The following is a 25,140-nucleotide window of genomic DNA, read 5'->3' as shown; positions in this document are numbered from 1 at the left end:
ACCAAAGTTAAGACATCTATGTTCCATTAAGAAACAGTGAGTTTGAATCATCATACTCCACATGTTGTACTTGAAAAAAAAAAGATAATGGATTGGATTCTCAACCCTGGTATGTTGTTGAAGTTAAAAAATAAATTTAACTTCACTGACTAAATTTCTTGAAATATAGTCATAAATTTGTATCATATGACTTCCATTGTATGTAAAATTTGTATTCAAGTTTTGTAAATAAAACTAAATCGATCTCTTCTTCTTAAAAGTATAGTAAACCAAAACATTGAAAGTATAATGACTAAAATAAAATAAAAAAAAGTATAGAAACTAATACAAACGTATTGATAATACATGAGCTAAAATGAATTAAAAGTAAAGTACAAAGTGCCAAAATATTTTTTTTAAAATGAGGTTAAAGGGCTCACAATTTTCAAAACATGTCACCTACTTTTAAAATTTTCAAATATATTAAATATTTTCACTTATATCAGCAGTATATCAGACACTGTAATATATTATATGTATATCGTATGTATATTGTACAGACACTCGTATCAATAGTATATCACACATTGTAAGTATATCAAATACTTATATAATAGTATATAAAATGTATAACATTTTGATAAACTTGTCATTTTAAAATTCAACCTCTATTAAAAACGGGTATTTTACTAATTTTAGCAAATCAGCGACTACCAAAAGATTAATCGAATAGTTTTAAGAACTAATTAAACCTTAGAAATGATTAAAAAAGGTCAAATTTACCCCGGCAACTTTGATTAATTTTCACGTCCCCACGTCATCATCTCTACTGGTCAGTTCCTACAATCTCCAAGGAGTCTCCATATTCTCACTGTGGCGAAGCAGAGCTGAGAATTTCCCTGCTCGCTCAATTTTAGAAGCTTGAGAGCTGCACAGTAGCAGTAATCCTCATGATCCATTGCTGTTCTTCTTCTCAAATGCGAACTATTGGAGCAATACGACCTCAATTGTCGAAGTTATTGCACCGCTCCTCTTTCAGAAGCTTCAGAGTTAGAGCTCTCTCGTCGTCTCCTTCTTCTGCCTCGTCCAATCAAGCCCGTGGCGGCCTTCCTCGCTTCTTCTCCCAAGTTCTCCCTTCGTATAAGGCAATCTCTCTCTCTCTCTCTCTCTCTCTCTCTCTCTCTCTCTAGCATTAGTCCTTAAAGTTCTCAATTCTCAAGTGTTTATGTGATCGAAATGGCGTGTGTAGTTGAATCACCCAATGATTGGTATCGCGCGGTATAGCTTTTACTGTGATCAATACGCGCACGAGTTGGGATTCTTTTATTTTCTTTGTTTTCTTTTTCTAGGTTAAGTGAAGTATTGGTGAATTTGAATTTTGGAAGAACAAACAGGGGTGCCGTTTGATTCATGGAATGTCAAATATGGAATATAGTCTCGTGCGACCTTGGCATGGGAATAGTCGTGGGCTTTGATTTGAGATGAAGCTTGTTCTAATTTCTATGCACTTTTGTCCTGAGCAAGTTATTTGCTTCAGATGTTTCTTTGTGGGGAGTTGTATTTATGAGATGGATAATGGAATTTAGTAGGTTGAATTTGGATGGGATGGATGGTTACTTCTTATGACATCCCTATAGTTGGTCTCTTCAAGTAAGTCTGTTAGGAACATTCCATAGACTGATGATATTCTAGTAAAGTCGAGTTCATTCCCTAATTTGATGTCGTAGTGAGTGTAGTGCGTGATATGATCTTTTGGTAAAGTTGGACTGTTTTGATTGATATGATTTGATTTGATATTTCAATAAAGTGAGATTGCAATACTTGGTTTGGTTGGGGAACTGCTCTCCTCTTATTAGATGCTTCATCAATATGCAGGGTGATGTTGTTCGTCTAGAAGGCGATGAAGTCTGGCATATGACTAAAGTTTTAAGGTTGAAGACTGATGATAGGTACTACTTTTAATAGTCGACGTCGTCCATCGGTATTAGCTTGCTTGCTATTATCTGCATTTGGGTCACTGGCTTGATCATTTCTTTTTTTTTTTCTTTTCCTTTTCTTTTTCCATGATAATTGGCTGTAAATGAAAGGGTGGAGCTGTTCAATGGAAATGGAGGTCTAGTAGAAGGAAGCATAAAGGGCATTCATGTCAATGGACTTGACATTCTGGCAATGGAAGATCCAAAATCCGTTCTACCTCAAAGCACTCAGTGGCATGTATTTGCAGCTTGTGGTGAGATTGTTAGGAGTGGGAATTGTTAAAGTGTTTATTGTATCTTGTGGTTTGGAAATTTGTCGTCATATATTAACATTTCTCTGTTTAGGTACTCTAAAGGGTGGCCGTGCCGACTGGCTTGTTGAGAAATGTACAGTAAGTAAACATAGACTGTTGTTACTAATGAGAATTTAGAGCATAAATTCTTTTTGGCTTCCAATGTTTACTTGCTGTCTTTTTACTTTATCCAGGAACTTGGGGCCAGCAGTGTAACTCCTCTGATAACAGAACGTTGCCCTACAATATCCGATAACCGAGTAAACAGATTTGAACGTATCACGTTAGCAGCAACTAAACAATGTCAGTCAGTATTCAAGTTAATATTCTTCACTTTGGGAGTAGGAAACTGAGACAGTTCAAACTTGGGCATCTTCGTGTTGCCTAATTGCCTTTTTGGTTAAAAATTGCCTGTCCTTTGTTGCAGGTCAAAGACTGCACAAAATGAATCTGAATTCTCCATTGAAAATTCCTGGTCTCTTGCACCTTGTGAGTTGCAACACAAATTTGTTCCAGTACTTACTTGACCTTTGAGCTTGGCTAACATAAAGAAAGGTTTTCCCTTGTGCAAATAAAAAATCACAGAAGCGTGATGATTTAAGAATCAATCATACTTTCACATCATTAATTAGTACCGATATTAGTGAGGAGGTTATATTCTTGACGATTTTCTGAAAACCAATTCTTTTTTGCAAAGTTTTTTTTTTATAAATCAAGTAATTTTTCCTTTTAACTTGATTTCATATAACTGCTCTCGGTTTTATTCTGTTCCCTGTAGATTAACGAGTCAAAGCTATGTTTTGTAGCAGTTGCAGAAGCAACTCCACTTGTTAGTGCATTAGCTTCAACAGAAATAGAATCTGGTGGGCTTTTGGTTGTTGGACCTGAAGGAGGTATCAAAAATCATTTTAGTAAAATGATAGTCCTGCTTATATCTGGGGTTACAAAACTAGTACTTGAATGCCCTTTTCTAATATCATGAAATCCTTAGCCCCTACTTAGTTTAATGCCTTTCATTTTCTGTTATTTTCTTTTATTTTTCTATGTTTCGTCTTCAGATTTCACTGAGAAAGAGATCTGCATGATGAAAGAAGCTGGAGCAATTGCTGTCGGTCTTGGTCCAAATCGTCTTCGTGTTGAAACTGCAACAGTGGCAATCTTGTCAACCCTGATGTTATGGTCTGACTCAAAAAGTTCTGATTGTTAATCTCTCTTTCAGGTTAGCCCTCATTCGTTTGTGTATGGATGAATCAGATCTTCCTACACCATTATTTTGTTTTGCTTCAAGGATGAACCAGAAGTTAAAACTTGAAAATTTGTTAAAAGAATGAAATGCAGATGGAATGGGTGCTCAGTTAAGTAGATTTTGAATTTAGGTTTGGTTTTTGACTTTCATACCTATTATGTAGTGGTCCTTAAAACTTTAAAATGTTATCTTTAGTCCCTATGGAGGTGATTATCTTGAAATATTTGCACCTGTTGCCAAGATGAACATAGTACGAATACTTCTATCCTTGCTGTCAATCGTGGATGGGACATGTTACAATATGACGTTTAAATGATTTTCTGCATGGCGATCTAGAAGAGGAAATTTATATGGAGATTCCACCGGGGTATGAGCAAGCAGGAAATAAAGTTTGAAAATTGAGAAAAGCGTTGTATGGATTAAAACAATCTCCCAGGACATGGTTTGGTAGATTTTCTCAGGTTATGAGAAAGATGGGCTATAAACAAAGTCAAGGAGATCATACGTTGTTTATAAAACATTATGCTACAGGGGGAGTAACAGCATTGATTGTTTATGTGGACGACATTATCGTCACTGGCAATGATAATAATAATGAGCAAGATAAACTAAGAAATTGTTTAATCCAAGAGTTTGAAGTTAAAGAATTAGGAAGACTGAAATATTTACTTGGGATAGAAGTAGCCTATTCTAAACAAGGCATATTCTTATCACAATAGAAATATGTGATTGACTTACTTTCTCAAATAGGAAAGCTTGGTAGTAGACCAACGAGAACACCAATTGATCAAAACCATGAACTGTGTGCAGCTAAAGAGAGTCCCCCAGTAAATAAGGAAACTTATCAGAGGTTAGTTGGAAAATTAATATATCTTTCTCATACAAGACCAGATATTGCGTAGGAGTGGTGAGCAATTTATGCATAGTCCAAAAGAAGTCCACCTTCAAGCAGTATACCGAATACTTCACTTTTTGAAGAACTCTATTGGAAGAGGATTACTATTTAAGAAAAGCGAGAAACTCGATCTAGAAGTTTATACAGATGCAGATTATGCAGGATCGATAAATGATAGGAAATCAACTTCTAGCTACTGTACTTTCTTAGGTGGAAACTTAGTTACATGGAGAAACAAAAAGCAGAATGTAATTGCAAGATCAAGTTCACAAGCAGAATTTAGAGCCATGACATTAGGTATCTGTGAATTACTCTGGATAAAGATTATTTTAGAAGATTTGAAGATTCCATGTGAAGGGCCTATGAAACTTTATTGTGATAACAAATTTTCCATCAGTATTGCACATAATCTGGTTCAACATGATAGAACCAAACCTGTTGAAGTTGGTAGACACTTCATAAAAGAGAAGTTAGATAGCGGCCTCATATGTACTTCATTTGTACCAACAAACAATCAAATAACAGATATTTTTACAAAAGGATTGAACAACAACAACTTTGAGCATTTGGTTAACAAGCTGGGAATGGAAAATATTCATTCACCAGCTCGAGGGGAGTGTTAAATTATACTTTATTTTATTTTAAAGGTTTCCTATTTTATTTAGGTTAGAGTTTTCTTGTTAAGTGCTTCCTTATCCTAATAGACAAGAATTTACTTTTAATTTTGTCTGTGTGACTGCTATTTATATAACCTTGTATAAATCATTTGTAGTAATCAAGTGAGAATTACTTTTCCCTTATCAAATTGACAATCTTAATGATGTGAGGCTGTAAGATTGAACTCTTGCCAGATAGTTGCTAATTTATGCAATTGAAATTTGTAATTGACTTGTTTTTATATGATATTTCTCAATTAGTTGATCTCATTAGTGAAATCTTGTATTTCAATTTTTAGAATGGTAGTGGGGATTTTGGGCTGAATAGCCTTTTAACGAGATAATATTGTTTTTTAATCACTTTTTAAAAAATGTATGTTTTCTAATCGTTTGTTTGTTGATGTGAGTCCATTGCCAAATGACCATCAATGCCCCCTTCTCATCCTTCTTAATATTCTCTCTCTTCTTTACTCACCATAAAATAAAACACACTTTCTCTCTCGTCTTTACTTTAAAAACCCTAAAAATCTCTCAAATCTATCTTCTCTATCTTCGACTGCCACTCCCTTGCCACACATTTTCCGTCTCTTCTTAATTCACCCATAAACCATACAATCTATCATATCTATCTTCCATCTTCCATCTTCATCAGCCATTTCCTCCATTTTTTTTCTTTCTTTTTTTTATGTTCAGATCTCTCAAATCTCTCAGTTTCCTTCTCGCTCTTGCTCTAGGTACGCTCTCGTTATTACTTTCGCTCTCTTTCTTGTTCTTACTCTCGCTCTCGATGCATTCTCGTTTTCGCTCTCGGTCCATTCTCGCTCTTGCTCTCAGTGCACTCTCGCTAATTTGAAGACAAGCACAGAGAAGATAGAAGTTGTAAGAGTAGATCTGAAGAAGAGCGCCGAGAAAGTTGCGGTCTCGTTTTTTATCTCGCTCTCGCTCTCGATCTCGTTCTCGTTTTCGGTCTCAATCCCCCTGGCAGAAAAGATAAAAAAAAAAAAGAAGAAGAAGAATGAGCGGCTGAGGAAGATGAGAAGAGAGAGATATAAGTTTAAAGGTATTTTTAGTGAATAAAGAAGAGAGAGAAAATGACTTTTGAGTTTTTTTAACGAGTAAAGAAGAGATAGAAAGAAGGTTTTGAGTTTTTTCGTGTATGTATTTATTGTGTATTCTAAATAAAGAAGAGAGAGAAAAGAGGTTTTGGGAGAGGGTCTGGTATAAGAGGAAGATAGAGGGACTCAATTAAAAAACTAAAAAAGAAAAACATTATTTTTAGAGGGAGAGTGTTTATATGGAAACAAGGAAAAATTATTCTAAAATTGTTTTTTATTATTAAATATTTCTAGAACTAAATAAAACATTTTTTTAAGATGACTAAATAAATCATTTAAACTATTCTAACTCTGTTTTTATTTATTAAATCTCCACAGGATTAATTTAGTCAAATTAATAATTTTTCAAAACTTATCCTTTGAGAGGTAAATCTTTTAAATCATTAGTTAATTGAATTAATTTTTATGAATTCTACCATTATACAAATGTATAAAGGGAACCATTTCAAATTTTATTAAATAAAATGTCTTTATCTAAATATAATAATAATCAAATTTTTTTATTAATTAAAACAAAATAGGCAACCTAGGATTTTTAGAGAGAAAAAAAGAAAAAAAGGAAAAAAACTATATTTAGAGGGAGAGGGTGAGACCTTATCTGTCTTATTTACTCACTAAAAAACTAAAAAACTCACTTTCTCACAAATCCTAAATTTTATATCTCTCTCTTCTCATCTTCTTGAGCCGTCCCTTCTTTTTTTTTTTTTTGGATGGGATCAAGAGCGAGAGCGAGACCAATAGCGAGATCGAGAGTGAGTGCGAAGCCAAGAACAAGAACGAAACCGATGCTTTCTCTGCGCTCGTCTTCAAATCTGCTCTTAAAACTTATATTTTCTCTGCGCTCATCTTGAAATCTGCTCTTAAAATTTATGTATATGCATTTATGATTCTTGGAAACAAAAATCGAATGGATTTGCAATTTTGTGTACGCGTTTCTGATTTAGGGGTGTAGAAAAAAATTGAAGAAAGAAAGAGGAGTGCATGCCAAAATCAAAAGAGAAAAAGGTGTAAAAAAACGAAAAAAAATCAGGGAGAAAGAATCAAGGAGAAAGGAAGAAGAATTGAGAGAGATAAAAATTTGGAGGATAGGTGATAGAGAGGGAAACTCAGGTAGAGAGAGGGAAACTTGGGTGGAAGGGAAAATTATGGTAAAAGAGTTAAAATGAAACAAATTTTAGAAAAGAGAGACTGAGAGAGAATAAGAAAGAGGGTGGAGGGATAGTGAAAGTAATTTTGTATTTAGGATGATGTCAAGAAGATTCGGATTCAGCCTATAAACCCAATTGCTCTAATAGGTTTTTAACGAGAAACTGGATTTTTCTGCTTGTTTACATCTCAATTAATTAGTAATGTTTTGAAGTTTAACTTAACTATATTCCAAACGTTTAATCTGTCCCGTACTTTTAATTTTAGTTACTGTACTTTCAAAATGTTCATTTTAATCCGCATATATTTAAAATGTCATAATTTTGAATCTTTTATTTTTATTTTTATCTTGTTTCTTTTAATCATAATGTTAACGTGACATTTTATTCACTAAATTTTTTAAAATGTTGACATGAATTTGCATTAAAGAATTTTTATTGTGTATAAATAGGACCAAATTAATTATTCTGAGTGATTTCAAATTTTCTTTTTATTTAATCTTAGTCATATTTTAATTTTAAAATTAAAAGCTTTTTGTCCAACCTATATGCTATAATTAAGACACCTCTATAATTACAAAATCATGGGTTCGAATTTCCACTAAAAGATATTTAAATTTTATACAGTATCACTATTTTTTTTTCTCTTTAATGAACATCAAAGAACTTCAATTATATTCCTTCTGAATCATTAGCATTTAAAAATATTTCCATATATATATATTTGTATTTTCTAAAGGAATTTTCATCTCTAAAATTAATTGGAAAAAAAAAAACGAACATTTTTTTCTCTTCGAACTCCAATCCCAGCGGAAGAAGCAGAAGCCTCCTCGACCGGACATGAATTTTCGCTATCTCTGATTCTCCGTCTAAGAGAAATTGCGAGGAGAAATTAAAATCAAATCAAATCAAATATCCCACTTCTTCCCATAAGAAAATTTATTTGATCTCTCAGAAAATTCTGAGGTTGATCCACCGTACCGGCGGCGAAATTCCATGCGGGCACAGCATCCTCACCCACTGAAGCCGGGTGTCGCCGCACCCGATGAGGAGAACGAACCACTCCGCTCCTCCCACGCCGGAATGAACGTCCCTTTAGGCGCCGGAATTCGGAAGAAGGGTACCGGAGTCCGGCCATGGCTGCTCTTGGACTCGACCGGCGGAGCTCAGGTGGTGGAGGCCGGAAAACATGCGATCATGCGGCGGACCGGTCTGCCGGCGCGGGACCTCCGGATCCTTGATCCAATGCTCTCGTATCCGTCGACGATTCTTGGCCGTGAGAAAGCGATTGTGATCAATCTGGAGCACATCAAAGCCATTATCACCGCTCAAGATGTCTTCGTGTTGAATGCTAGGGATCCGTCCGTGACCCCCTTTGTAGAGGAGCTTCAGAGGCGGTTGCTGCGACACCACCAAGCCACTAAGGCCGCTCAGGTTTCAATTCGAATTATGGTTTTAACTTTTAACCAAGTTCCTGAAGAATTAATGCATTTGTTTCTCCCTGTTTGGTTGATGTGAATGAACTGATTTTAGCTTATGGGGTTTCCAATTCTCGATTGATTCCCGCCCCATTGGCATCTTCAAAGGATTGCCCTTAAGGCACCGATGGACCAACGCCTTCACCTATCACCCGAATTCTTGATTCATGGAATTGAGTATTTACACGTATAAGAAAGAGGTATTTTGCGATACAGTAGCCGAGCCTTTTGATGATCTCGCGAAGCACCTGAAATAGTGTTTCTGATTTTATCCATTTGTGCTAGCTTTCTGTTCGAAATGTGCTTGAAGAACTTATCTGATTTGATGAGTTTTTGTTCCCTCTTGAGTATTTTGTATGCTCTAGTGATTTGGAGGACCGTTCTAAACAACTTATGTTTTTCAAGTTATTTTCAAATTATATTGAGTGTGGGATTTCATGTCAGGATATTAAAACTAGTCCTTCATGTTTGGAGAACAAGGTATTGGGTTTGTAATTTAAAACCTTGTTGCCTCGTGGGCTAGTCTTGGGGTGGCTGAAGCTTCCGTGATTAGTGGGTGGGGTCTCGAGTATATGCTCAAGAAGTGGGCCTCGATAACTCAGTTATTACATAATCAAATCACCAGTTTGCAATGCAGTAGTCACCAGTTTCTAACATAGGTGCATAATCAAGTCAAATTAACTTTCTATTTAGACTTTGAATGAAATAATAAGTTGATTCTAGTTTGGAACTTTGGATGGCTCATTACCAATCAACGAAACTCTACTTCAGTTTCTTCTGCTCAAAATATTTGATTTACTAATCTCCTTGCAGTATTGTTCTATGATGAAGGAAATCTGTGTTTAGTTTTCTGCAATGTTTTTGTAGGAGGGCAATGGCGATGATTCTAATTGGAGAAATCTGTATGACTTGGAAGAGCCACGATCAAGGGCTCAAAGTCCTCGTAATTCGTACCAGGGATTTCCACAGGCTGAAGAGGAGGAAAGCGGGAAACAAGGTCTTGAAAACCGGGAGGGATTGAAGGTTCTTCCATTTGAGTTTGTTGCTTTGGAGGCATGCCTTGAAGCTGCTTGCAGTTGCTTAGAAAGTGAAGTAAGAACTTTTTATTTTTGTTTATTTATCTAGTTTCGCTTTCTCGGTTCTATTTAGCACATTGTCTAGTATAGTACTGTTTTCTTGGCTTTTTGATTATCACCTCCTTTTGTTCCAGGCAGATACATTGGAGCTAGAAGCTCACCCAGCTTTAGATAAGCTGACTTCTAAGATCAGTACTCTCAATTTGGAAAGGGTGCGTCAGATCAAAAGTCGATTGGTTGCTATAACTGGACGGGTTCAAAAGGTTGCTAGATTTTAGTTATAGTCACAACACATTTCCTTATTTTGCATGGAGAAATGAACATTTTTAACCTTGTTTTCTTAGGAGAAAGATCCATGGTTTATTCGTTTAAACACTGACTTTTCTGGTGGGATGCTATGGTTATTTACAGGTGCGGGACGAATTAGAGCACTTGCTAGATGACGATGAGGATATGGCTGAGATGTACCTAACAGAGAAGATTGTTCAGCAACAGCTTGAGAACTCTTCCACTTCTTCAATTCCTGAGAGAGATGACATGGAAGATGAAGTTCAGCAAGTAGGCAAAGATGACAGGCACGAGATTCTTCTTATGTCACCTTAAAGACAGAACCACAGACATCTATTCTATTTGTGTTGTTTTTGATTAATTTCTGCATTTTGAAACTGCTTTCTGTTTCCAATTACCTCAGAATTCCTGCTGAAATATCATTGGACGGTGGTGGGAACTATGAAGGCAATATGGATGCCTCCCAGGATCATTTGTTTGGTTCCTCAAATGTTGGCAGGGACAGCCATGGGACCCGGACCAGTACTACCCATAGCGCTATAAGCAAACAGCTCGATGTGGAGGAACTCGAGATGCTGTTGGAGGCATACTTTGTGCAAATTGATGGTACACTGAACAAACTTTCCACGGTATGCAACATAAAAAATGTTTTCTTTCATCTGTGCGATCAGTTGGATTATAAAGATGTTTCTGCTTCTTTTAGCCTTTTTTTAAATTTTTTTATATAAAAGGAAAACCGTTCTGCAGATAAGTAAAATTTAAGAAAAAGGATAAGTAATAAGTCTGACATTTAAGTTTTTTTTTTTTTTTTTTTTTTTTGAAAAGGTACCCGGCTCTCATTGAGATTAAAATGAAAGAAAACGCAAGGGACATACAAAAAGACATCTCAATCAAAAGGAGTCGAAGGGGCTCCAATCTAATAAAAATAAGATCTAACGGATAATTACAAAAGTCTTTAACAACCAAGCCAAAAGAGAAACATGAAATATAATGAGAGACGAAACCTCCTCTCAAGAGCTGTCCGCTCTCTAAAACTTATATTGTCTCTCTATCCACAAACCCCTAAAATAGCATGAACCCCAACGAGTCAAAGAAAATGATCCTTCTCATGAAAGGGTGGACTAGAGAGCTGTTCCTTTGTCAGTGCTGTACCAACTTCCTGGGCGAGCAAGGTTGAAACCAAACTCACCAAAGAAAAAACTGTTCCAAACCAAGTAGGCAAAATGGCAGTTCCAAAGATGATCAAGATCCTCCGCCACCCCTACAAAGGATACAACATTGCAGCCCTATCAACAAGGAGGACTTCCTCAACACCCAATCCAGAGTATTAACTCTACCCGGAAGAACCTGCCACATAAAAAATTTAACCTTCTTTAACCTTTCACAGCAGGAGAAGACAGGGAATTGGGGGGGCAGGAGAAGACAGGAATTGGGGGGGCAGGAGGGATCCATCAAACCATGGAAGGAGCATTAAGAAAAAACTTTCGAAGGACTATTGGGGCTGTAAAAGACTGAAGTTTACCTGCAGAAATGGGTAAACTAGTACAAACCTGATTCAAAGTACTATTTTTTAGTCTATTCTGAGAAAGATTATGTCAAATTGAAGTAATAGAAGTGGAGATAATTGCTTTGACGTCAAAATATGAGGTGATTTTGCATACTAATGCTTTCACAGTGGACCTCAAAGGAAGAGCGAAGAGGAACTAAAATTTGAATTCTCCACCTCCTTTGATCATGAACCGAACTAGCAGCAGCCAATCTTACCTTTAAATTTCATAAAATTGAAGTTGTAGCTTATATACCAATTTTATGCTTATTCTTACCCGGTTCTTAATCTCAAAATTTTGTTATCCCACCATGCATTTAAGTTGATTTGGTTTGAAAGGCAAAGGCACATGTACTATTTTGTTTTTGGTTTTCAGTTTACTAAGCTCGTGTACTAACATCCCTCTTTTCTTTTTGTCAATTTTGAGAACAAACGAAAACTATGGACTCGTTTGAAAATGGCTTTATTTTCCATTTGTAAAAACTCAGTTTGTTTACCAACAATGTCTAGATTTTGCAGGACTACTATTTGGTTTTTAGAATTTGAATACGATTTTAAGAACATTTTCAAAAGTAGACTAGAAAACAACGAAAGTCATTAATGAAGAAGTATTCTAGTTAAGAAACAGAAAACGAATCACACAATCATTATCACACGAGCTGTTCCATATATATTGTTGAAAAGCAAGCCTTCTCTGATTATGTCGTTTCCTTTTGTTCTCTTTAACACATTCTTTTATCTATCTTAAGCTGAGGGAGTATGTAGATGACACAGAAGATTACATCAACATAATGCTGGATGACAAACAGAACCATCTTCTACAAATGGGAGTAATGTTGACAACGGCAACCCTCGTTGTGAGCGCCTTCGTCGTGGTGGCAGGTATCTTCGGCATGAACATCCATATCGAGCTGTTCGAACCAGAAAAAGCAGGTATGCCAGAGTTCCTGTGGACTGTTGGTGGTGGCGCTACAGGAACCATCTTCTTGTACGTCATTGCCATTACCTGGTGCAAGCACAAACGCTTGCTTGAGTAGTTCGACAAAACCAAAACGTACTACCAATGGTATAGTTTGCTTGATGAAAAAGCATATATAGAGTAAGACAACGTTCAATACAAATTATGTATTTTAATGTCATGTACGGCTGTGTTGAAATAAATTGAAGCTTTGTACAAGCCATTGATTTGTTTCATACTGTTAGCAGGTACAAGCTAATTGTATAAGTTGCATAAGTTTTATGCTTAATTTAGTCCCTCCACTTTGGTTGAATTTCTAAAATTTGGGTAGAAATATGCTGCTGATAATTTTTTCATTAATTGTTTAATACAAATTTGAATCATTTTCAAATTTAAATGTTTGTAATAGATGATATATTTTCGTCGAGTAACTATCTCAGACACAGGGCTCGTGTTCGGTTTTTGTCGAATAATTTATGAAATAAGGTGTCGTTTGTTTTTTAGAATGTAGATGATCGGCATCTAGAGATGTCTGGAATTTCAGATGTCTGGAATGTTAGATGTCCCACATGTTCAAATAACTACGTAGGAATATTTTTAAAAATATCCAGAGTATTTGGATAGCTATGCAAAAATATCCTAATAAATATTTATATAATTTATAAATTCATCAAATATAATAGATTTATTTGAATTAATTTAATATTTGTATTTTTTATATGTTATTTTGTAGAACAAATTAATTCATTATTAATTTAATGTAAGTTTCATTTTCAACTTTAATAGTTTTCTAAAAAGACAATTATGTAATTTATGTTTTTATGGGATAAAATTTATTTATCTTATCATCACATTATATTTTTTTTAGGAGGAAAAACATCACGGGTATGTTGGCTATAAAAAAAAATGTTGTTTTAAAATTATATATTTATGATAATAAATATTATTAATAATGTAATTTCTTCACAATATTAAAAATAAATCTAATGTACAAATATACTAAAGTTATTTATTAGACGATGAGTATATTAATTTATAATTAAAAAAAATAAATTTTTTAGGAAAAATTAAAAAAAATGATCAAAGAAAATAGATGGAGAAAAAAATAGATGACAAAAATGTAAAAAGTGGGATGCCCTTTTGAAACATCCGTGTTGAGGGCGTCCACTTTTTACATTTTTGTTGTCCATTTTTTCCTCCATCTATTTTCTTTCATCAATTTTTTTAAATTTTTCTTAAAAAATTTATTTGGTTTCTAAGATTCCCGTGTTGAAAGCATCCAAAACTCGTAAAATGCCTCCCGTATGGGCATCCTAGGATACCCGGACATCTCGAGATACCCTGGTATCTCACATTACTACAAAACAAATGTGGGAATCCAAGATACCCGTCTCATCAGAATCGATTCGCACGAAACAAACGGCCTTGTAATCATAAAAGCTTTTTTATACTTTTCAATTTTTTACAAGGTGAAAACCCATTATGCTTGGATAAAATCTTTGAATTGATCTCAAAACAACCTGCGTGTAAAATGTGGGCAAGACTATTTATAGAAAAATGTGGATAATTAAATTAAATGGATAGACTTATAACTTATAATAAAATAAAACGGTTTAATTTTTATAGTTAAATTATAAAAAAAAATGGTGAATTTTAGGAGATGTTTTGGATGGGCGATCCTGTGCATCGACCTTACTTAATATCGTGTAAAATTTTCAAATCGGTTAGTTTTAAGATATTTTTACCTTGATTTTTATTTAAATTAATGTTGAATTTAGTATAAGTTAAGCTTAAGGTAAAAATTTCAACTCTTGGATAAATATAAATTCAATTTCATGCAGATGATAAAAACTTGCCAAAAACTTTTTTTTTCCTATCAAGATTCCATGACAATGTATCTTTATAATTTTTGAAGTACTCCATGGTTATATTCTTAAAACATACGAAGTCAATCCAAATATAAATATCGAAGTTGGATTAAATACTATTTTGATCTATCTACTTTCGTCTTTGGTTAATTTTGGTCTTTGTACTTATAAAATGTCTATTTTGATTTTTATACTTTCAACTATTTTGGTCATTTTATTTTAATTTTTATCTAATTTATTTTGATCAAAATTTAAGCATGACACTTTATTCAAATAAATATTAACTTGTGTTAAAAATTTCACTGAGAAGAATCAAAATGGTAAAGTAAAAGGATCAAAATAGTATTTAAATCTATCAAAATATTACAAAAGTTGAAGTAATGTAAAGGTATTGAACTAATGGCCGAGATAGGTTGGGTAAGTCCCAATGGGTAGTTACTCATCTCTCTTCCACCAATTCGTTCTTTCAAGAATACTTGCTAGCATGTAAGAGAGCACCTACCACCTATTCAATGATGCATTGACGCTTTTGATGTCCTGTTTATTTACAAAGAATCAAAACGAGAAGGAATTGAAATGAAATCAATTGGAATGGAGATGTTATTTATTTTGATGTTGTTTACTAAAAATTTCTAGAATCAGAATCATAAATCTATTGATGTTGAAACAACACGAATGTGAATGAAATATATAATAATTACTAATTACATATGCTAATTATAAATATATTAATTAAAAACTATGCTAATCTTGTTTTTAATTAAAACAATAGTAAATTTTAATTTATTTTATTACTATCTCACGGATAATAAATATCTTTTATTATAACAATTTATTTAATAGTAACAAATGAGACCTAATTAAAATAAAATTACGTAAACTAAAAATGATTAATATAATTTTTAATAGAACAACCATCATTAATATAAAAAATTATTAAATTTTTATTGTTCTAAATATTTAATAATGATCAAGTTTAGTTTAACAATTACATTCATTTTAATTAATAATAAGTAAAATTAAATAATTGATAAATTAAATAGAAAATTGTAATATTATATAATAAAAAACATTAACTAAAAGCCTTGGTATAATTTTTTAATAAAAGAAACATATTAATAATACAAATAAATAAAGAAACAGTAAAACAATCCATAAAAGCCAACTTCACCTAACTCAACGAGTGACAGTATTCAAAAACAACTAACTCGAAATCTGAAAACAAAAAACATGATTCCATTTCTCTATCAAAACATGTCCTAAATTTTTTCTTTTCATCCCTTAAATGGAGTCTAAAAGAAGATAAAAAAAAAACAAAATAAATAGAAAAACATTTGAGTATTTGTACTTACAGCAAAATACCAATTTAATCTCTAACATGAAAAATTCTACTAAATTTTTATATGTTTGAATGGATAAGTCACTTCGAACTAAATATATTTTTAAATTAAAAAGACTAAATCTTTACAAACTAAATAAATATCATTATTATGGTAGATATGATACAATCTTTTTCATACCAAATATTAGTTGTTACAAAATTTTCAACTAAATTATTACATATTAAAATTGTCAAAACGAGTATAATTTCGCAGTAATTACCATATATCTCAAATTCATGGACTAGATCGTTAACCATTTTGAAAAAGCAAGTATAAAAGGAGTGGGCTTGGGAACTTAAAAAAGTAATAAAAAAAGAATTGAAGAGGCATATGGACCAAGAAAGCCTCATCTCTTCGTTCAACCTCATCCTCAAAACTCAAAATTGAAATCTGACCGTTAGGTTTCCGATGAGTTCAATCGGCCAAAGCATTCTGATGGCGCTCGCCGTCACCGTCAACAAATTCGCTTCCTCCAACGTTCAATCCGTCCACAGAAACCAATCAGCCGCCGCCGCCGCTTCCGACATCGGAAGAAGAGGCCTCCTCTTCTCCGCCGTCGCCGCCGCCGTCGCCCCCGTCGACTCCAGAACCGAGCTGCTCAAAAGTTCTGCGTTCTTCTCTCTGTTTTTCTTCTTTTAATTTTTATTTTTGGAAATTATTTTTTCTCTTTTGTTACCTAATTGTTCATTTTTCTCAAGTATTGTAATTGTTATAGATAGACCGATTTTTTTATCATCCCAATATTTCAAAAGAAAAGAAATATATAGTGTATGTTATAATTTTCTTCGTCTTTTTTCATTTTTTAAATTAATTTCTTGATTTTTCTTACAGAATTCAATATTTAAAGTTTAAACAAAGTATATATTAATTAGAATGAAAAATCATGATATTTGCAAGCTATCTACTTGCAATTTAAAAATGTGCATTTTTTTGAAAAATTATTGAGGATTTTTCATATTTAAATCTAATTGTGTTTACATGCATTCTTCTTTTATTAATTTTTTAAAATTATTAATCTTTATAATATTGAACTCTTAATTATTTTGTTATATTCGTGTTCTAATACTTCATGACTTTTCTTTGGATAGGGTATCTCAAGAAATCTGAACAAAACAAAGAAAAAAATGACAAGGAGGTAAAGCTTTTGTAATTTGGGCTTTTATTTTATTTTACTAAAATATCCAAATGTTTTCCCTTTTTTGGATGGTAAAAAAAATTATCCTGCGTGAGTATTAAGAAATTTTTTTTTTTTTTGTAGAAAATTCATCTTTCATTACATCTAACTATTAGATGCAAAAAATCTCGACTTTTCACAGAGATTGGATAGTTACTACAAGCGAAATTACAAAGATTATTTTGAATTCGTTGAAGGATCGGTGAGGAATAAGAGCGAGCTTTCAGAAACTGAGAAAGACATTATTGAGTGGCTTCGACGAAACAAGTGAAACTCACGTTCATCTATTAGATTGTTCAATTTTTAGTCTAGATTTCGTTTAGTAATGATTTTGTTTTTACTTTTATGGCTTTTGAATCTAAGCTTGTTGGATGATATTTTTCGATTGGAAAGAAAATGCAAAAACCATTGAACTATAGAAACGGTTATAGCAGTTGGCCCTCCAAATTAGTTTGATAATTATAGGATTTTGTTGCAAATATTTCATAAGTTAGAGAGATAATTACTACTGAATTGAATGTGAGTATCTTGACTCTAGTGTTCCACAGTGATTTTGTAATTTTATTTTTCTTTGTTTAGTTATTTTTCACATTCTAACTGAAAAAACAAAAAAACTTGTTTTTTTTTTTAAGTTTTAAAAATTTTGTTGGAATTTTAAGAACATGTTTTAAAAAATTGTTAGTAGTGGGAAAACTTGATGGAGATGACAATGTTTTTTTATTTTTTATTTTTTATAATTTAAATCTTCTATTATCTTATAAGCGTTTTAAATTCAATGTTTCCTTTTCATTTTGGCATTTATGATGTTTCTTTTTTTAAATGTGAAGAAGGATATTTTTTAATTGAGTGATGCAGTTTTATTTAAAAAGAAATATTATTGGTGGGAATCAAAATACTGACTTTATGAGAGGAAAAAAAAAGGTTAAATGAGAGATATTTTGTTTATGCATAATGATATAGCATTGTGTGATGTACTAGTGAACAAACTTTAAAAAAGTTTCAAATATGTGTTTAGGACTTTAATTATGCTTATTTTTAGTTATGGTTGTAAATATTGAAATATTGGAATTATAGATGTAATATACATATGAAACTTGGGTCGGGTTCGTCTAATTTTGCAAGTAGTATTAGAAGAAAAATAGAAATGAATAAGACTCAATCGGTTGAAAATAGTAACATCTTTCAATCTAAAACTCCCAATTTCTTTAGGAAATTGACTTTTGGAATTTCATCGAGACAAACAACATTAAGACTCTGTTTACTTACACGAAATAAGAATGGGAATGAATTGAAATGAAAATCAATCGGAATGAAATCAATCAAAATATGAATGTTATTCATTTGATGTTGTTTTCTAACTTTTATGGAATCAGAATAAGAAATTCTTTGATATTGTTTACTAACACTGTCTTGATGGAATATATAACAATTACTAGTATATTGTTTTCCTATTTTTAACTAATTATAAATACATTATTATGCTAATTTTTTAGTTAAAATGATATTAAATTTTAATTTTCTTTTTACTATTTTATTGATAGTAATTTTTTTTTGTATTGATATTAATTAATTACTAATAACAAAGTAAAATTAATTAATAAAATCATATCAACTAATAAAAATCATATAATTTTTTATTAGAAGACAAATTATTAGTAGTATACATACAAAAGAAATAGTACAAATACAAAACAATTCATTAAAAAGTAACGCATCTCATTAATAGACGAGAGAGAAATGGTAAAACTTGTAAAATAATAATTATAAAAGCATTAAATAAAAAGAAGGAACGAGTATGAGAATGAAGTTTAAGAGAGGAATGAGATTACACTCTTTTAAGAGGGAGTGATTACAAAGCTGTTTGACATGGGTCGACTAGTTGAGATTTCATTCCTACAATTTAGTAATTTGCATTCACGAATTTCCACTCCCTTGAAGTAAAGGGCCTGAGCACCTCGAAATTTAGAAGGTAACTTAAAAGCAACTCATTGAATGAAAATAAATAGAGAAAATCTCCCGACAAAGATTTGTTCGGTGTAAAACCATGCATATTTGTTTTTAGTACTTTAATCTTGGTCTATTGATTTTCAGTAATCAATTAGTGTTTTGATGATAACAAATATACTTAATACTATTTGTTTTTTATTTATTTTAAACATCAATATATAATTTTACAAGTTTTAAAAATAATAAAAATTTGAATTCAAACTAATTAAAGAAGTTTGAGGAAGAAAATAATTTCTTCCTATCGAATAGAAGTTTTAAAAATAATAAAAACATCAATATCATTTTTTCGTTATAATACTCCATTCAATAATTTTACCTATGTATATTTTTTAATGAATTGGATTAGATCTTTTTCTTTTTTAAATGAGTGACTGAGATTCCTCTCTCTAGGAGTGTTCAAAAGACCCGACAACCCGACGAACCCAACCCAATCCGGTTGGGTTGGGTTCAATTAAACCTCGGTTTGGGTTGGGTTGAAAATTCTCAACCCGATCGGGTTGGGTTGGGTCTCGGGTTAGCCCTTTAAAAATTCGGATTGACCCAACCCAACCCGAATTAGACTTATTTAATAATATATATATATATATATATATATATATTATATTTATATTTATATTTATAATAAATATATAATATTTTTATTATCTTTAATCTCAACCATTCCTTGAACTTTAATCTTAGCCATCCATTTTAGGGTTTTCACTCCTCTTTACTCACCTTCCTCCCTCCCTCATTTTGATTAATTTCATCCTCCATAATTTTCTCTTCTCAATAGTTTTCTCTCCTCCATTGTTGTCTCCTCACCCAAGCTCCACGCTACAGCGTCGCCGCCCGTTATCCGCTACATCTGTCGCCGCCGTCGCCGCCCCTGTGTCCTATCGCAGATCGTCGTCATCGCCCCTGTGTCCTACCGCAGATCGCCGCTGCTGCCCCTGTGTCCCGTCTCGGCCCGTCACCATTTGTCGTCGCAGCTGCTGGTGTCTGCAGTAGCTACCATGTAATTTTTTTTTCCTTTGAAACAGTAGCTGCCTTGTAATTTTTTGATATTTTTTTTATAACGTGACAACCCGACAACCCAACCCGATCCAACCCGAAACTTTTGGGTTGGGTTGGGTTGGGTTGACCATCAATCTTTAACTCGTCGGTTCCCCCATATGGCCAACCCGAATTTTCCCAAAAATACCCCCAACCCAACCCGTGAACATCCCTACCTCTCTCCATGATTTTCTTTTTGGTGTATGCATTTGTAACTTAAAAAGAAAAAATATATAATCAACTACAAAGATCAAGTCCACTATTAATATGAATGACAAATCATAATTTTTTATCAAATTTTCTTCATAGAAAAAGTCCAACCATAAAAAATTCTGACTACACGCTTCTCTTGTCATTCTCACTTTTTCTTCAGTACACATATTAGGGAGGATATTCGAACTCATAATCTTGTGGTTGAAGGTATATGTCAATTACAGGTTTTTCTTGTCATTCTCACTTACTTCTACTGAGTTCTACGTTTGCTAATCCAATAAATACCCACATAAATAGTGTACCTTTTGTACTTCTAATAATGTGTAAGTAACTGTGTTATAATTTTCCTTTTCTATGGCATTTTTTAAGTTCAAATATGGAGTGAGTGTTTGAAGTCATGATATTTTGATCGATGATATATGTCTTAACCAATTTAACTATATTCGGGTTGGCTCTCTTTTCAGTGACTAGATTTTGCTTTTTACGTGCTCGAATGTCTCAAACACATACTTTGTGTCCTATATGCCATTTGTGCATCTTTTTTCGTAATTTTCTTCAAAAGTATTAAGATTTAGTCTTCTAGTTCAAGGATTTTCTAAGCACAATACCATGGAAGGAAAACCCTTTACCCAATAATCAAACCTCTCTCCATGGGCTAAAATAAGCTTTCTAGGCTGTGGTTTGTCAAACTTTCACAAATCCCAGGGTCCATTTTTTGCATTTTCTTTTGTTATATTATATGTTTCATCTACCTCTATTCTTAAAATAAGATCAGTTTAACCTAAGTTTGACTCACAGCTAGTTAAGGAATATATCCTCAACCAAAACTTCGGAAGTTCGAATCTCCAAACTTTCATGTTGAGGTTCGTTTTGATAATTTCCAATAATCTTTCCCTTGAATAAAAGACAACAACAAGCATCTCAAATCAACTCCCTGCCTCATTTGAAAGGGCTTAACCATGTATCATATTGTGGAATAACTCAACGTGCTGAGTATGAGAACTTCTTATCTTCGAATTTCGAAAAGAATTAGCATACTTCATCTTTAATGTTTGAACCCTAATAAGAAACGATCGAGTTCCATAAAAACAAGCATAATCCAAACTTGAAAATAACTAAAATACTAATAAAAGTAAAAGATAATAAATAAAACAAGTGGTAAGTGGTAAACACGTAATCTATGGGTGGCTACTCCAAAGTACTTTATTATGAGGTAGTATATATATTATTATGGGTAGCTTCTCATTGCACAACCACTATGTTTCATTCGTGTGGAAAGTATTGTATCCACTTAAGAACTCTTTTGTCACGCACTTAATTAACCATCTTTAGGTTCCTAAGTAAGTACTCAACTAGTAAGAGATTTTGAAGATTCAAAATCAATACAACTAAGTTTAGGACATGACCGCTTATACCATCTTTTTAGTACAACAAATGCAGGGATGAAAATTGAATATTTGACTTCAAAGGAAGGAATAAAATGTTAGCTTAATTACTAAACTACGCTCGTATTGGCTTTATACCACTCATTGGGACAACACATACTTTTCACATATATTTTTTTTCCACAAGGGTATAAAAATGTTTGTCTACGTACTTTAAGCCTAAAATAATAAATCCATACCAACTTTGCTTCTAATTTCATCTCCAAAAAAGCTTCATTTGAAAGATCTTGTTCTCACTATGATCGTCCTTACAAGTGAATTGCTAAAGTTAGAGGCCAAGGTTGTTGAAATTAAAATTAAAGTAAAAAGATCTAACTCATGACAAAATGATTACTTTGGAGAGACTCCTGGACCAGTTCACCAATAATTGATGGTTCTAAAACGGCTAAACTTACGTTACATATAATAATAATACATAAGAGTTACATCGAGCCATGCAGGACAATCTCTCCCTTCTCCATATTAATTATGACTATTACCTTTACTCATAATGACTCAATTCCTAGTAGTAGTCACCGATGCAAGTCGGGTCCAAGCTGACAAGTGTTGCAGCAAAAACTGATGGCAAAAACGGAAGAAATCGGCCACATTCGAGTTACCTTCTAGGAAGATTCGTTTGAGTAGATACAAAAATTGCTCAGCACCAGTCCCGACAACTCTCGATGGAGCTAGTTGGGGGGCAAAAACCCTAAGAAGGTAGGGTTGAATGACAAACACAGATGATGAGACCACAAATATTGGAGTTATGGGAAGAGGGCAGTGGCAGTGACAGTGGTGGGTGTCCCAAATGGGGTTTAAGGGTTCTGTCACCAAAAACATAAACAAAAAACAGTACTCACCAACCACCAACCACAAACCAGGCTGCTGCCCTTTGCCCTTGTCTCAAAAGCCAATACATGTCTCTTCCATACTTCTTTTAACTCTCTCTCTCTCTCTGCAATCTTCTTTCTTTTGTTTTCTTGTGGGTAGGGATTTTGTTTTTATTTGGTGCTGGATCTAGTGAGTGGATTTTAACTTCAAACTTTTAATTTTATCTGTGGTTGACAACCTAAATTTCAACATACGAGTGGTTGAGTTAAATTAATATCTTCACTAAAGTTAAGTTTGTTCGTTCTTTTTAAGATTTTCTTTTTGCTAAAACTATGAGCGTTATAATCTTATGGCTAGATGATCGAGACTATTTTGTTTGGTGGATATGAATTCTTCTAGCCATATTAGCATCTTTTTAAAAGTTAGATTTAATCGCATTTTGTTGTTAAGTTTATGCGTGTTTTTCTACCTGTCAAATTTTGTGGTGAGGATTCAGGTGGGTGTTTTGTTAGTTGGTTTTGTTTGATTTGTGAACCTTTTTATTTTTTAGTTCTAATGAGATATTAGTTTCCCTTCGAGTTTGAATTGAATTTGATGATATTGAAAGTTTAGAATTCAAAGTTTAAATTCACTCTAGGGGAAGAAAATAACTTTTTTCTCAAAATTTTTTTCTATTTACACTTTAATAAAACTTTCATTACTACAACTTTTTTATTAATTTTTTTTTTGTAATCCTATTTTTGCCCCTCGACTTTTGTATTTGTATACCTTTTAGTGGTGAAGTTTCTTTTATAGAAGTTCTTTCAAAAGTCGATGAAGTTAAATTTATATGGTAGTACAAACTTGTATTTTAAATCAGCGGTTCCTATGAAATCTTGAAAGTACGTACATACATCAATTAATGATCAGTGAGATCAGTTTAAATCATTTTAATACTCCAAAATAACAAAAAAAAAAGTCTTTTAAGTTTAATAATTATAGAACGAGTTAGAGATCAAACTCAAGATAATTAATACTTTCAAAGTACATATATACATCAAAGAAATATATACACACATAAAGGTTTAACAATTTGTCTATTATTTATTTAATATATATACTTTTTTCAAATTAAATTAAAGAAAGAAAAAAGTGTTGAGAAATAGCTTCCATCCATCATCTTCTGTGTAGTTTGGATCAGATTGCCCATCACCATTGCATGCACCTTATCATCATCCTGTCTCATGCAACTTTGATCTCTTTTGTCTTATTTCAAAACATAAAACCCCTTTCAAACCCTCTCTCTCTCTCTCTCTCTATATAAAATCTTATCCAACCAAATTTAATATTTTAAAAATTTTAAACCTCACGTCGATATAAATATCAATATCTCAATTTTATACCGATGATCATGAAATCATCAATAAAATATTGATCTCGATAAATTTTTGTGAAAGAATTATATAAAGAAAAATCATAACAAACAATTAAATTAATAAATAAATATTCCATCAAGTTAAAATTTATTAATACATTCAGGATTTTATTTTTACCCATCATTTCTTCTCGAGTGTATATATATTTACATTTTTGTGGGTCATATCACTTTTTTGTACTTTCTGACATCACATATTTGTTTCGGAAAAAACTTGGTTGCATTGCACATAGCCGAAAATTAGCTGCATAAGTTGACTTTGTGATTTTCCCCCTTAATTCTCTAAATAAAGGGACTTGCTAAATTAACAGTGCTCTCCAAAATTTTGTTCAAAGTGTAAGAAGCGCGTTCTTTTTTTCTTTTTTCTTTTTTTTTTTTTCATAATCTTAATTTTAATGTATGGTATATTTTCCTAGTTGGGTGTTTTTTTTAAGGAGGGTTAAGAAAAATCATTAAGGCTAATTTGAACGCAGTACAATACAATAGGTAAAGGTGAAGATTCGAACTCACAATCTTTTGATCAGACATAAGTATTTTTAAGTAGTTAAGTTAACAAATACTGCGGAGGATTATAAATGAGTTAGATTTTACCATCTCTATCATCCAACTTTCAACAAAAAAACAAAAAAAGTTAAAAAAACACTTTTGGATACCGTACTTTCGTTAAAGTAACAATTTAGTCACTAAACTACTTTAGTTTGTAGCGATTTAGTCCTTGTATTTTTAAATTGGTAACAATTTAATCATTGAAATTTAATATGTAACAATTTAGTCATTGTAATTTAAAGTTGGTAATGATTTAGTCTTTATCGTGAAATTTTTTTGTTAAATTTCTTTTATATATAAATTGATAAACAAAAGAGGACCAAATATGTTTATAAATTAGAAAGATTAAATTTTTATATGATAAAAATTGACCCTTAATTTTAATAAAAAATTTTACGACAGAGAACTAAATTGTTATAATAATATTAAACTACGTGGACTAAATCGCTACAAGCTAAAGTTTATAGACTAAATTGTTTACCAACTAGAGTTCAGGAACTAAATTGTTACCCCAGCGAAAGTATAGAGACCAAGTGTGTTTTTTAACTTAAAAAAAATTATTACATTTAAAACACAACAAGACTTCCTTGATCTT

The 25,140-nt window shown here is 32.5% G+C and overlaps 3 protein-coding genes across 7 annotated transcripts; all 3 read left to right on the top strand.

The window, feature by feature from the left end:
- The first annotated feature begins 776 nt into the window (after nt 1-776).
- On the top strand, nt 777-3,623 carry LOC111017293 (methyltransferase). Of its 4 annotated transcripts, none has more exons than XM_022293001.2 (8): nt 779-1,124; nt 1,855-1,928; nt 2,067-2,209; nt 2,301-2,347; nt 2,443-2,567; nt 2,676-2,737; nt 3,058-3,141; nt 3,307-3,623. In XM_022293001.2, exons 1-8 carry the CDS (start codon nt 930-932, stop codon nt 3,453-3,455), a joined length of 879 nt encoding a protein of 292 aa, XP_022148693.1. In that variant the 5' UTR covers nt 779-929; the 3' UTR covers nt 3,456-3,623. The 4 variants fall into 4 exon arrangements, with proteins under 4 accessions (XP_087978773.1, XP_022148693.1, XP_022148692.1 ...); XM_022293000.2 differs by having other exon boundaries at nt 3,055-3,141; XM_022292999.2 differs by having other exon boundaries at nt 781-1,124; nt 2,443-2,551; nt 3,027-3,141.
- Nucleotides 3,624-5,568: 1,945 nt separating this feature from the next.
- MGT4 (magnesium transporter 4) lies at nt 5,569-12,964 on the top strand. Of its 2 annotated transcripts, none has more exons than XM_088122646.1 (7): nt 5,569-5,779; nt 8,261-8,739; nt 9,651-9,875; nt 9,994-10,122; nt 10,271-10,434; nt 10,551-10,776; nt 10,973-12,423. In XM_088122646.1, the coding sequence occupies exons 1-7, from the start codon at nt 5,731-5,733 to the stop codon at nt 10,988-10,990; spliced, it is 1,290 nt and encodes a 429-aa protein (XP_087978772.1). In that variant the 5' UTR covers nt 5,569-5,730; the 3' UTR covers nt 10,991-12,423. The 2 variants fall into 2 exon arrangements, with proteins under 2 accessions (XP_087978772.1, XP_022148792.1); XM_022293100.2 differs by lacking the exon at nt 10,973-12,423 and adding an exon at nt 12,443-12,964 and having other exon boundaries at nt 5,572-5,779.
- A 3,230-nt stretch (nt 12,965-16,194) lies between these two features.
- On the top strand, nt 16,195-17,624 carry LOC111017388 (photosystem I reaction center subunit N). Its single transcript, XM_022293136.2, has 3 exons — nt 16,195-16,505; nt 16,990-17,036; nt 17,218-17,624. Exons 1-3 carry the CDS (start codon nt 16,310-16,312, stop codon nt 17,344-17,346), a joined length of 372 nt encoding a protein of 123 aa, XP_022148828.1. The 5' UTR covers nt 16,195-16,309; the 3' UTR covers nt 17,347-17,624.
- Nucleotides 17,625-25,140: the final 7,516 nt, after the last annotated feature.

This window comes from Momordica charantia (assembly GCF_013281855.1).
Source record: "Momordica charantia cultivar OHB3-1 chromosome 4 unlocalized genomic scaffold, Mcharantia_2.0 BLBB01000004.1, whole genome shotgun sequence".
Lineage (NCBI taxonomy): Eukaryota > Viridiplantae > Streptophyta > Magnoliopsida > Cucurbitales > Cucurbitaceae > Momordica > Momordica charantia.
Note: the sequence above shows the minus strand (reverse complement) of the source record. Positions and strands in the feature narration are given on the sequence as shown.